This window comes from Toxotes jaculatrix, chromosome 6 (genome assembly GCF_017976425.1).
Source record: "Toxotes jaculatrix isolate fToxJac2 chromosome 6, fToxJac2.pri, whole genome shotgun sequence".
NCBI classification, from domain to species: Eukaryota; Metazoa; Chordata; class Actinopteri; family Toxotidae; genus Toxotes; species Toxotes jaculatrix.
Genome location: NC_054399.1, coordinates 22,836,368 through 22,850,115, shown reverse-complemented (window position 1 = coordinate 22,850,115; position 13,748 = coordinate 22,836,368). Strand labels below are relative to the sequence as shown.

Genomic DNA, 13,748 nt, shown 5'->3' with positions numbered 1-13,748 from the left:
TTTGTAAAATTATAATTATGCTTTTATTTTTTCTTCCCTGACAGGAAGTCTCACTGCTCTGGTGTGTCAGCACTCCATCACCCCTTTGGCTCTGCCTTGTAAACTCATTCTGCCTGATAAAGGTACAGTGTGTGTGTGTGTGTGTGTGTGTGTTTACATGCAACACAACAATGCAGCACAGTTTTTCTAAAGGTATCAAACAGCTGGATAACAAAAAAAAAAGAAAAATATTTTAATAAAGTGTTATTTTGGTCTTGAAACTGAAATTGAAGTAAAGCATTGTGAGACCTTTACTGTGGGTTAAAGCAAAGTCAGGTTTGAACAACACTTTGTACAAACTACAGGACATTTTTCTAAATGTTTGCATGCAGCTGGACAGTGAACACTGCAGAAGTTTGTGTGTCTTTGGCAGCGAACTCATCTGTTTGTGTGCGGTGTGTGTGTGTGTGTGTGTGTGTGTGTGTGTGTGTGTGTGTGTGTGTGTGTGTGTGTGTGTGTGTGTGTGTGTGTGTGTGTGTGTGTGTGTGTGTGGGTATGGGTGTGTTTTTGCTTGCAGACCCTGTGGAGGAACTGAATGACTCATCTGCACAAACAGCAACAAACTCAGCAGCTGAACTCCTCAAACAGGGAGCAGGTACAACACACACACACACCACATATGCACACAAAGCTGTGTGTTTGTTAGATGTGTGTGTGTGTGTGTGTGCACAGCATATTCATCTTTTCTCAACACACCCAGCATTGACTGAAAATCCAATGAAGTTTTTGTCCGATATGAAATATACAAAAGACCTGAGTTGTGTTTTAGTGAATAAAATCAGAAGTTGAAAACTTTAAGTCCTTTAATTTGTGTTGCTGTGTTGCTGTGTAGCGTGTAATGTGTGGTACCTGGGCTCTGTGGAGCTGGAGTCGTTGACGGGACACCAGGCAGTTCAGAAGGCGACCACAATGACGCTGTCCACGGACCCTCCGCCGCCCTCGACTGTCGTCCACTTCAAAGTGTCGGCACAGGGCATCACACTGACCGACAACCAGAGGAAGTGAGCAATCGCACACCTACAGACCAAAGACACACACACAGACCATGATCACACAGGACCCCCCATGTTCACACAGACCCTATTTCAGCTCTGTGTCTCTGTTTGGCGCTGCAGGTTGTTCTTCAGGAGACACTACGCTGTCAACACCGTTATATTCTGTTCTCTGGACCCACAGGGAAGGAAGTGAGTGCTGTGACTTCATTTATAGAAACTGCAATAACACAACTGACATTATAGAATAGAAAACGTTTTTGCACAATCATCTTAAGATGTTATTTGGATAAATGCAAAATTGAAGCCATACATCAGAATAGATACAGTGATAGACAATCGTGCTGATTAGCTGATGGCCACTCCTACAAGAAACAGTAATTTATTCACAGGAAAAAAATCTGGATTAAAGCAAAATGCTGAAGACTGGACCGTTGTTGGAGGAATGGTGGAAAAGAAATGTATAGTAAAAGTTCTAGTTCTATCTGTCTATTGTGGTGGTACAGTGATTTCTCCCTCATGCAAAATTTGAGACAGCATACGGTTCTTCCTTCTGTAGCAATGAATGAGAACTTGAATCCAGATGTTGGGTTAGAGCCTGTGTTTTCAAACAACTGCAGGACTGTAAAAATGTCAAATAAAGTCTAGCGAGGGATAATAATTCATATTATTCTTATTGTGTTAGATAACTGGATAATAAAATTGGAATACTTTATATTATCATTATTTGACACATGCTGCTCCTGCTGTGACCATATTTAGACAAAATATGGAGAAGACTGATATCGTGATGATATCGTATCCAGAGTTTTGTCTTATCCGTGGCTTTATCACAGTCAGTGTTAGCTGAGTCAGAGGAGGCACTGTCATCATACATTTATATTTAATGTAAGATACACACACACACACATTTGATGGCCAGAAATAGTCTCATAACTTCATAATGTCGTTCTGACTACACAGATGGACAAGAGGCAGCGGATCCACTGCAAGGTACGTTTTTATTGTCTGCTTGTATATAAATACGTATAGTTTGGTTTCACCAAAACTGGCTGAAATATTAGGGCTGTTTGATAATGTGAAATCCAGAGGTTCAACACCCAGGACCCAAGGCTTCAGGGGATCTAAAATCTATCTTTAAATATCAAACACTCACCCCTGCTTAGACGACAGGTGCTATGAACAGTCTATCATCTCTTTCTTTACAAAGAACAAACTTTTCACGGCCGTTAAAAGTGTCAAACATCCACAGAGATTATGGCCCTGTCTGAAGCTTAGCAGCTCTGATGGAGGCTGCACATTTAGCTGTACCTCAGCTAGTCTGTGAGTGTGTGCAGCATATCGACAGACAATGGAGAAGTGTATTTCAAACTTGAATGTTAGATTTTGGGTGAGGTATCACCCAAAGCGCCTGTTCACACTGTAATTTACAGTTTGTGAGATGTATTGAAAATTGTTCCCCCTGCTCCTCTATAAATGTCCATGTCTGTCCCCCCATTTCTTTCTGCCAGGATCTTTGGATTTGTAGCCAGGAAATCTCAGAGTGATACCGAAAACATGTGCCATCTGTTTGCCGAGCACGACCCAGAGCAGCCGGCAAGTGCCATCGTCAACTTTGTCTCAAAGGTCATGATCGGGTCACACAAAAAGTAACGTGAGAGATATTCAAGACTACAGACTGAGGCTCAACTTCAGTGTAGACCTAAAAAAAACAGACTTCTAAAACAACTTTTCATCCCAAGAGCAAAACAAAGAAAAGAAAAACAACAACAACAACAAAAAAAAACATGAAGCCACACACTTCAGCACCGGGTCCTGTTTGTCCATCCTGCAGAGGAACCAGCACTTTGTACTTAGTGCGCTGCAGGATGCTGCCACCAGAGGGAGCCAAGACATGTATGCAAGATGCCAAACATGTCTCCGGAGCCTTTTTATAAAAAGTGTAAAAATCTGACCCTTCTTCACAGAGGATCTACAGTGAAAATCAGATTGTGTCATGTACTGAATACTTTATCTGACCTGTATCTTCAGACTTACTTACACTGAGTTTGCTTGTTGCTGGAAGTCACTGACAAAAATAACTCATCACATGTTCTGAACAAAAATATATACTTAGCAATATGGTTATAATTATGAATTCTTTTGGTCTCTTCTTGGTAAAAATGTGTAAATAAGGTTTCAACATCTCTTATGTGCAAACCACAGGTCCATGTTCAAACAGAACCAACCATCCTGTCACATGACAAAGCCAACAATGTGGTTGCCTTGTACTTCTGATGGATTTATTGTGTTGTGTTTATATATTGTTCAAAGTATTTATCCCTTTTTACAGATGTGTAAAAGGCTTTCTTTTTCCAAAATATACCTGTCATATATTTTTGTATATTAACACATACTGTACATTAGGATTAAAGGCTGTGTACCTCAGAATTTATACTATTATGTCCCATATTGTTGTGGGGAGAATATGATGTAGAATTTTACATAACAATAAGAAAACTACATGATCTGCCCATGTGTACTTGTTGTATTACTAATACAGTTGTTATGTTTCTTCACCAGTGACTTCAATACAGATTTATGTACAACTATGGTGTCATGAAAAAGAGTCACTTTCTCTTTGAATATAATCAGAGCTCAAACAGTCTTTGCACATTTTATAAATGAATGTTAACACAGCAACTCTGATCCTGAGGCCATGTTAAAGGATCAGTTCATCCAAGTTATGAAACTTTTTTTCCTTCCTCACAGTTTAGTCGAACGTAGCCGTGCAGATAGTCTCAGTTTTATGTGAACAGGTTTTAAGATACCGGGTTCTGAGATTTCTGTCTTGTTTTGTTTGTGGTGCTCACAGTAGTTCTGATGAACAGGGTCACTTTCTGACCTACTAACTCCATTCATTAATTTTCACTTGGTGACAGTGAAAGCAGCAACAACACAACACGGAAACATTACCACTTGATAACATCTTAACTTGCTAATGTTCCACTGTTCCAGTGGGATCTGTTGTTTAAACTATATGAAACTATTGCTTACTGTGACTTTAAATATAATTATTCAATGCTGTGAACATCACAAACATTCTCTTCCACTGCGCTGGGGTGGAGGCAAAAGTCTCGGGGTCAGATATCTCAAAGCCCATGCGAATAAAACCAAATGTGCATGTTATTTTGGTTGAACTAAACCTTTAAAGTCAAACATGTAACTTACAGTTCTGCCAATAGGTGGCAGTAATCAGCCACCAAATGTTACACTTCATACAGAATCAAAGCTGACAAGTTGTACTCTCACCAGAATTCACAGCTTTTCTCTTCCTCACTTTTACAATCACACTGATTTTATAGCACAAAACAGTTTCAGATGAATGTGAGCAGGTCCACACATGCGAGAAGAGCCACCCTCTTGAATAAACTTTGTCAAGGTGTGTCCAAGCTTGTGTGAGTGTGTTTGAGAAAGAAGAGGAAAGCATGAGATAGAAAAAGGTGATTTAAATGCCTGATGGGTCTCCAGGTGCCACAAAGACCTGCTCATCCATCTGAGTCTGTGCTCTGTGTCTTGGTTTTAGAGGCCAGATCATCAGATACCAGTTCTGAATGAGGCTCTATTCAGGTTCCTGGTCTCTGTGGAGAGAGCTGAGGAACTGGGAGTGGGAGAGAAACGTGGGGACACATCACCCATCACTGTCCTGCAGTCCTGCCTGGCCTGGAGAAAGAGGGACACCATGGAGGGATAATGGCGTGTGTGCGTGCGCGCACGTGTGTGTGTGTGCATGTGCAGGGGGTGGGGTGATGGAGGTGGTGGCGGTGGTGGTGGGGGGTAGTCGGTGGTGGATGACCTCACCATTACGGGAAACTTTCCCACAGCCTGCACACAAAGAAGGCCGTCAAAAAGTAAAAAGGATGAGAAAGAATAGAAATTTAACACAGTGTGTAAAAGAGGAGGCAAAGTGCGGAAGAGCAGTTAGTGGATGAGAAAGAGCCTGTTTCAGAGGGGGAGTCGTCTTCCCTTTTCAGTGATTCACAGATTCTCGGGCTTGATAGAAGCGCTGCTGCTGCTCAGGAAGGCCAGAGAGAGGCTCTGCTCACAGTGGCAGCCCTCAGTCTGGCTTCTATCCTCTCTCTGCTGAGTCACCTGCCGCCATTTTGTCCCCTAGCTGGACCTCTGCTTGCACTTCCTGCTGCACTTCCTGTCAGGCGGCCCACCAGCACCTGGTGGCCCGGCGGTTTTCAGAGCCGCCGCCACCACCGCTGCTGGACGACATCACATTCCTGGCATTGCTCGCTCCGAATGGTGTTAGGAAATCCAAAGGCCAGCTTCCGTTCGGGAATGCCTCCCTCACAGAGTCCCTCTCAGCCTCTGATCCCCGGCCTCCTCTCACTTTATTTGAGTTAGCTATTTAAAGCCTATGCTAAGTGCGCTGCTGTTGCTGCTGCTTTGACTGCACAGAGGAGCAAACACACACTCCATCTCACGCACTAAAACCACACCAACCCACAAATAATCCCTCTCCTATTTTTAATTTGGTGGGCAGCAGGGACACAGCCTGCAGGACTGACTGTGACCGGGTGGACAAACTCACTGATTTCCTCTTTAATTTGTCATCTTATGCTGTGTTATTGCAGCAAATTTGGTTAGTTTTTAATTAGCACGGGATAACATGGTGGAGATTTTGCTAAACAGTTTATGTGTTTCATATAATGTACTTGAATATTTCCATTTTATTCTACTTTATACTTCTATGCCAGTAAATGTCTTAGGAATATTGAACTTTTTACTACACTACAGTTATTTCACAGCCAGTTACAAGTTGCATATAAAGGTTTTACAAACGAAGCATGATAGCATTATAGATTATAATAATCATATTTTAATTAAAAAGGGGTTTGTTCCACCTTGACCATACAACACAATCCATTTACCACTAATACTTATGTATTAAAGTCAAATTTGAAATGCAGGAAGTGTATTTTAACATTGTGGTATTGTACCTGTCCAGCACTGTAAATACTGGATGATGTAAACATACAGTATTTACAAACTGGGACTTTGCTCCACTGTTTCTTTTTCTTTCTTCAAAGTCCGGTAGCCTTTTCAACTTAACCTTAACAGGTGAGCAAGTGCATCCAAACTCATGCTGTGCAGCCAAACTTTGTTAAAACCCTCTGACCTTTGAGTTAAGTCCTAGATGAGAACCCAACATTTCCAAAGATGCCAAACATGTCAGTCAGCATTTGGTGCAATTAGTCTAAAATGATTCCCCATACAATATGATTATATATTTGATATACATTTAATGGAAAGGTGCAGCCCAGGGATTCTTGTGTTTGTTTATTTTGCTGAGTGTAAACGTCCTACAGCCTCCAGGAACAATGAAGAGGTTGATGAAGAGTATAACTGTCAGATAGTGTGGAATAAGAGCATTTTTACAACCATAGCACTTCTTATAATCAAGACTGAAACTTTAAGGTGATAACATATTCACATCATTTTTCATCTTTAGTGTTCAAACTGTGGAACCCATTTTTCTCTGTATGAGTAGCTCTTCCTTTACATCTCAACACAAAAATACACTTGTATACACTTGTATGGGCTGGAAATCAATGTTACTCCACATGACAGAAAAAGAGGTGATTTAGATTTATGCACTTGAGTTCCAAAAACAGTGAAACATGAACGCACCACAGTATTACGCTGACACATCAGTGACTCACACACTCGCATAGTTTGTGGCACACTTTCACAAAACTCGCACAGAGATATGCCTCATGCTGACTTTATGAAACGCACACACACTCTGCACGTCAATCAAGATTTCTGGCCTACGTGCTCTCAGGCACATGCTGAGAAAGCAGTGCCTTTATGGCCAGCCTCTTCACTCCATTGTCTACTGGTATGACTGACTGAAACACACTGTTTCACACACACACACACACACAAAAGGCCTGGGTACTTGGGTATCAGCGTCAGTCTTAATGAACCTGTCTCCAGGGGGCGGGACCAGGGTAATGTCCCACACAAAGAGCTCCTGCTGGGCCACCGAGCCAAGCAGAGGCCAACAGATTAACTTGCATTACATCAGCATCCCCACAATACACCTAATGAGGGAGGGATTATCTATGTGTGTGTGTGTGTGTGTGTTGGCTCTCATGCCATTGCATCACTAATTAAATGCCATGACTCACATTTGCTGATTCAGAGTGCGTGAACATGGACGTGCTCAGGGGCTCCAGCCATATCTTAATGTACATTTTGTGTCATAAAAGTTGCACAGATCAATATTTTATATCAACAATGGATCAACTGACTTGGTGTGATGTTAAAAGTCTTGCTAGTGGTCATGAACCCACTGAGAATTATCAGCAGCTCTGCACCTTTCCTCAGCGTTTCGGCAGACACAGGTAGGGATTAGCTGGTGGAGAGGGTGGAGCATGTAGCAGCTAAAGAGCCAGACATTTTTCTAAGGAGTTGGTAGAGACCAACAACAGAGCTGAAAAACAGTGAATACTGGACTTCAATTCATCAGATGGACACAAACACCACTTCAAATCATCCCCTACACAAGGCAATTATATGCCAGATGTGGTGTTATCTTCTTGTTTTGCTGCCCCCAAGTGGCCAAAGAAGAAAGAATAAATAAATATGTACATTATTGAGGCTTTAAAAGTTAATTACAACTTTGGTCTCACTATTTCTTACCGATTTCTGAGATCTGGAGATGCTGCAACGTCTAAAAAAAGTCAAATGGGTCAAGCGGTCGGAGGGTCAGACAGGTTGTAAACAATATATTCACTTCACTTCACTTCTTCCTACATTACCAGTGTTGCTGTGTTGCCAGATTTGATGAGGACGATGACAAAATGAAGACCAAAGCTGCAATAAGCTGGAAATTTCCTTTAAGATTGCACAGTTTCCACATTAGTGTGCTGTCTTAGTTTTGCTTTGCATTAAAAAAACGTGTGTAGTTTTTGTGTGTCTCTTTGTGCCGTTTCCTGCCTCCCTCCACAGTGTTTTATTCGACCCTACGTATCTCTGGGTCACATTTCAACTATGGTTTTTTTTCCATATTCAGTTTCAGCCTCATTCTCTTTCTCCTTTTCTCTTTTATTTCCTTTCTTTTATTTGGCTTCTTGTGTGCGCTTTAAAAACTTAACAGAATGTGTGTGTCTCCTGTTTTGTCAGTCCCGTTTGACCCTTTGCATCCATCTTTCTGCCCCCAGCCTCCTCATTCTTTCTTTCTTTCTTTCTTTTTTTTTGTCCCATCAGTATTCTCATCCAGCATTTCTACCTTGTGAGATTTGTCTGTTGTCAAGGAATAAAATCAATGAACTAATCAACTGGAGAAAGAAAACAAGCACGAAACAAACAAATAAACTGAGCGAAGGGAAAGAGGGTAAGAGAAAGAGATAAACTGAGAAGGGCAGACAGAAATAGAACAGGGTCATTTGGGATGGCTGCACAATGGGCACCAGTGTGGAGAGTCTCCAGTATCGGCGCTCACTGCCCCACATCACACCCCTCAGATTTAACAAGGGGTTGTCTGGGGTAACGGAGGGGATGAAGGGACTACAGGCATTGGCTGGTGCCCAGATGCCTCGGCTGCCTGTCTGCCTGTCTCCCTTTACAATTGTGGACCATTATTATGTGGGTGCAGCTCATGTCGAGGACTTATATTCATCCCCTCAGGCAGAACTGATCGCAGTTCAGTTCAGTTCCAACTTGCCTATAAAAAACACCTCACAGTCGCTCATTATTTATTAGTTATCAAATTACGATTGTTTTTCTGTTATTATGCTTTTGGTTTTGTCATGGTGTGTTTATGGCAGGAAAAACCAGGGTTTCTGTGACCTGGATTTTATTTCCCAGAAACTATATTTGACAATAAAAGGCAGTGTTTCAATTCTACCTGTTTATAATCAGGCAAATGTTGTCCTACATTTGGCCTTAACAGAGTGAAATGTGATGTCCATGTCAAAAAGGTCAAGAAAAATAAAATCTGTCACGATCCTTTGCATTTGAAAATCACAATTTATCATAATTTCCATGACTGCATGACCTTAGCTTAGTGTTTTTCACGCAATGTTTTTAGTTATGTCGTGACTGAATTTTAGAGCTGGACCCTGATCGTGGACACCACGTCCCTAGTCATGTTACAGTAGAGACTCGTTCCTGCAGGTCCTGTTACTGTACAGTCTCAGCTGATGCTTATATTCATTAGGTTTGTCCTGATGTGATCATTGAAGAAAATACAATGTGAGAGTTGAGTAAAGTGCCGCAAGATTTGTTATGTCATTTAGATTTTCCCATGAAATTATGAAGGTCATCCAGGGTTACAAGGTGACAGGTCACTAAAAAAATACTCCCACAAAATAATCAAATGATTGGGTTACTAGCCGATCCATGTTGTAAAGAGGTGATTTAAACTGGGGACTTGCATGACAAATTTAGGGTTACTAAATTTAGGGTGACTAAATTATCAGGATAATTTATAAAAAATCCTCAGAGTCTAAGTAAAGTCCTCTGAAGTAAAAATAGCTCCACCGGGTTTCACTCAGTTCATTTATCCAGCTAACTTAATAATCCTGCCTTGTGAGACGGGCCTCAGGCATGATTCAGATCAAAGACAACAAACTGCAGGCGTAAGTGTGTCCTTATTCTGCAGTCAGCTGCTCTGGAGTGTCGAGTTTGCTGAGGTTTACCATGATAATTACCAGATGTGTTCCTAAAATGGCTAATTTGTCTCACAAAGCCTATACAAGCCTACTGGATTAGAGCTCATCTCTTTCTGGCCTCTGCTGAGAACCAAACTTCTGCTTTTTACCTGGAACAGCTAATTGTGTCAGACAGGACTGATGAAATCTCACGGTCGTCTTACTTTTCTCATTACTGAACAGAGGCAGGTATTCAGGCCAGACCCTACCAGTGTCAGCTGTCGGCGGCTCTGTCTCCACGCTGCCGGCTCGGCCCTCCTCCTCCAGACTCCCTGACTGTGTGTGCAATGATGTCATGCTGCAGTGGGGGTGTATTTGGGGTGTTGGGGGTGGAAGGCGCGGGGGCAGGATTACAATGATGGCTGAACCCTTGACCTACTGGTCGTGACCTTCTAACGCGGAGTCACCAGCCAGGTGAAGCCTCTTTACAGCAGCCCCCTCACGTGGCGGCTAGCCTGCTCTTAGCATTAGCATGGGCTAATGACACGGGTCCCGACCTCAAGGCCAGAAGGTCGGGGGAAGACCCTAAGCCAACATCTCCTTTTCTGAGTGCTCCCATATCGGCATACAACGCCCAATCAACTGCACTTCTGCAGAGAGAAACAAACCGAAAGAGAAAAAAATGGAAAAACACGTAACTTGATGCACATTCACACACTTCAGCTCATACACTCATTCAACCACAAATACAGGAACGCATGCTTGCACACACAATCCCATCCAGGTAGGGTTACCTCTAACATAAACATCTACACCCAAAGAAAGCAACACACCCTCTCGGGGACACATTCCTGTATCCTGAGCCCTGCCACTAATAAGCGTCTTATGTGACCGGGACACATGGGCTGAGTTTGGGCTAATTCCCCCTCTGCTCTCTTCCTCCACCCCTGTCTAACTCCTTCTTTGGGAACAAACCCTGCCTTGTGCAACTCTCAACAATGTCAGTGACACTCTACACTGCCACTAATTGTTAGCTCACAATGCTTCCTGGTATTGTGTTCAACAATGCCCACTCTGAATAGAGAGTCTAACCTACTTGTATTGTCGCTAATTGGTTTCTTGAGAGGAGTAGAAAATAGGGAGAGAAAGGGAGAGAGGAGATGTTGGTAATGGACTGCAGTTTCATTGGAGTCGCCAGTAAATAGAGTTCACAAAGGGCTTTGTGGGGTCGAGGGCCGAGGGTCGGAGGTGAAAAAGAAGAGGTGCACCTGCACTCTTCACAGGCCGACAATGAGCTTATTCAGCTGCTCTGCCCAGCAGGACGACGGAGGACGGAGGCAGTGGCTGTCCCACAGCCCCAGAGAGACGACCGGAGACACACACACACACAACACACACACACACACACACACACACACACACACACACACACACACACACACACACACACACACACACAGTTAAACAGTGAGAGAGGGAAATAAAAGAGAGACTGAGGGAGGGATGGGGGAAGAAACAGACTGTCCTGTATCTTTACATCTTAAAGGGATGTAGCTCTTAAAGTATTGCTCTGTGTAATAAATGTTTAGATGCCTTGTAAAGTTAATGATCACACTTCACTAATGACAGAGAGAGAAGAGGAGAGGAAAGAAAAAGAGTGTCTGATAGAGAAAGAGATGAAGAAGGTGGGAAGAAAGAGGAAGAGGGGAAAAAGAAAAGAGAAGAAGAAAGGGGAGAATGGGAAGCAGACCACGAAAGTGGAGGGAAATGGAAGAGGGAAAGAAGAATGAAGGGAAGGAAGAGAAACAAGTGACAAAAAAGTAAAGAGGATGGAAATAAGGGTGGTGGGGTGAAGAGAAGACTAGAGAAGACAAAGTGAGGAGAAGAATGGATGAAGGGAAGGGGAAGGGAAAACAGAAGAGTAGAGGGACAAAAATCGGGAGAAGAAAAATGAAGGGACGAGTTTCAGAGAGCGAGATGAAAGGTAAAGAGAGAAGAGGGGAAAAAAGAAAAGAAACAAATGAAGAAAAAGGGGGAGAAAAGGACAGAAGTTTAATGTCCTGATGGGTGTGATGTGGAAGTGAACTTCATCTCTTCATGTGTTTAAACCAATGTGTGGCACATCACCTCTGAGTGAAATCACTGATTTTGAGCAACTTAAATTTTCCAAATCTGTGCAAACATGCAAATTCAAATGTTTGTGTTGATGAGTTATGTGCAGGTATGTGTTATCACAGCCCTTAATCTGAAGCCTAAAGGTATAAACCCAAACTGGACAGAGAGACTGATCAACTGTTCCACAGAGAAATCCTGTAGAGCAGGAGTACCACATACATAACACTAATACACACCTGAGTCTCATGAATTGTGATTATAGCAGTTCAATGCAGCTGGTGGCCCAGGCTTTTATTTGGCCTTACTATCATGAGAATGGTGGCTTTAGTTCATCTAATCAATATTTGTGTTTAACCGTTTGCCTGTAGTTATGAATCAACAGACTCAACTTTGCAGCTCAATATAAATACTTAAATGCTTCTTTATAAGAATCTGTGTAAGATTCACAGCACATTTACAGTTTGGTTCAGTCTGCTCTCATCAGTCTTGTTTCCAGGCAGATGTTTTCAGCATAAAAGCTCTGATAAAAGTCCACTGAACACCACCTGCCACCAACTAGCAGACACACACAGAGCCTGAGACCAGTTAATCAATAAACATCCTGTTTTCAAGGAGTTGGTAGAGACCAAACCAGAGCTAAAAGGAGAGTGAATATTGGACTTACATTGATCACAGCTCCAGTGGATTGATAATAATATTAGTCTGTCTGCTGAACGTATAAATAGTTGGGCTGTCCTCTAAAAGTCTGTGCCTTTTTTTAACTGCCTCACAGCACACACAGAGGCAGCTTGTCTTAAAATGACCAAACCACAAATCTAACTGTGCTGGAAGCAGAGATAGCTGATCGGAACGGAGGGCAACATGACTCTTTTCTGCCTGCCGCTCTGATGGTCTCAGCTCCGGTGTCTGGCTGACAGCGCTGTCAGCAGCCTGGCAGCAGAGACTGAACTATGTCCAAGATGCCAACTTTTACTTTCTTTATGTGGCAATCTCATCTTCACCTTCACATCCCAGATGAAGCACAAAAACAACTTAGGTTTAGAGAAACATCAGGGTTTGTATTAAAATGACTATTTGCTAAGGTTATGGGAGCTTTGTCGTCATGGTTATAGATGAAGCTAAAGTTTACTGTATTAAAGTCTGATGTTTCGTCCACTCACACACTCATCACCCATCCACCCTGACCTGCTCCCTTAGTCACTCTGCAGCGTCACCTGACTTCCTCCTTTGCTCTTGTCATGATTATTGTGGCCGCTAGAGGGGTTTTGTCACTTGAGCATAAACATATATCATTTGATCAAACAGCTAATGCTGTTGTTCTTCTTGTGAGGACGATCTCAAGTGTTTAATCTCACAGTAACTCCTTCTTCTCTATTCTCTGTGTCCCCATATAAACGCTAGACAAAAGATTCTTTCAGTTCCTGCTTTGCAGTTAAAGTGATTATACTCCTGAGCATCCAGTACATCTACAGTTTGAACACTGGCCTGAATGTCCAAAAAGAGTCATGAGTCATTCAGTGTTTTCTTGGATTTTTTGATTCTGTCAAGTCTGAAGGCATCAAAGTTGTGAACTTGAATCAGATGCAGAAAGTTTTTACCAGCCAGTAGCTAAAACACAAGCTGATAAACCTTGCCACACCCCTGCACAGTTCAACAAAGTCCAGTTTGTACCTTATAAGGACACAGAACTTATAACCCAGTGTTTTCAGAGCATTTAAGAAGGTTCCTTTGTTGAAAGAAAAAAAAACTGTCTCTTAATGTGCTTATTTGGTATTTTCCACCTGATGTTTGAAACTCAGGGGACTAATAACAGAGCAATATGTATTATGTATTTATTGACTGCTAGCTCATGTCGTTAATATCCTTTTTTTTCTCCAGATCCCTCTGCCACTCATTTTCTCTCTTGTTTTCTTAGTCCATTTTTGGTATCTCCTCATATTCCCTGGCCTAGTTT

At 42.3% G+C, this 13,748-nt stretch overlaps 1 protein-coding gene across 2 annotated transcripts in view; it reads left to right on the top strand.

Annotated features, from left to right (window-relative positions):
• The window catches only part of si:ch211-191a24.3 (tensin-3), a 41,430-nt gene extending 38,650 nt beyond the window's left edge, over positions 1 to 2,780 (top strand). For both annotated transcript variants that reach the window (XM_041040294.1, XM_041040295.1), the window contains 6 exons: positions 45 to 122; positions 557 to 634; positions 872 to 1,040; positions 1,155 to 1,223; positions 1,995 to 2,024; positions 2,543 to 2,780. In XM_041040294.1, coding sequence (XP_040896228.1) covers positions 45 to 122; positions 557 to 634; positions 872 to 1,040; positions 1,155 to 1,223; positions 1,995 to 2,024; positions 2,543 to 2,684 — 566 coding nt within the window. In that variant the 3' untranslated portion in view covers positions 2,685 to 2,780. The remainder of the gene's footprint in view (positions 1 to 44; positions 123 to 556; positions 635 to 871; positions 1,041 to 1,154; positions 1,224 to 1,994; positions 2,025 to 2,542) is intronic.
• The last annotated feature ends 10,968 nt before the right edge of the window (positions 2,781 to 13,748 follow it).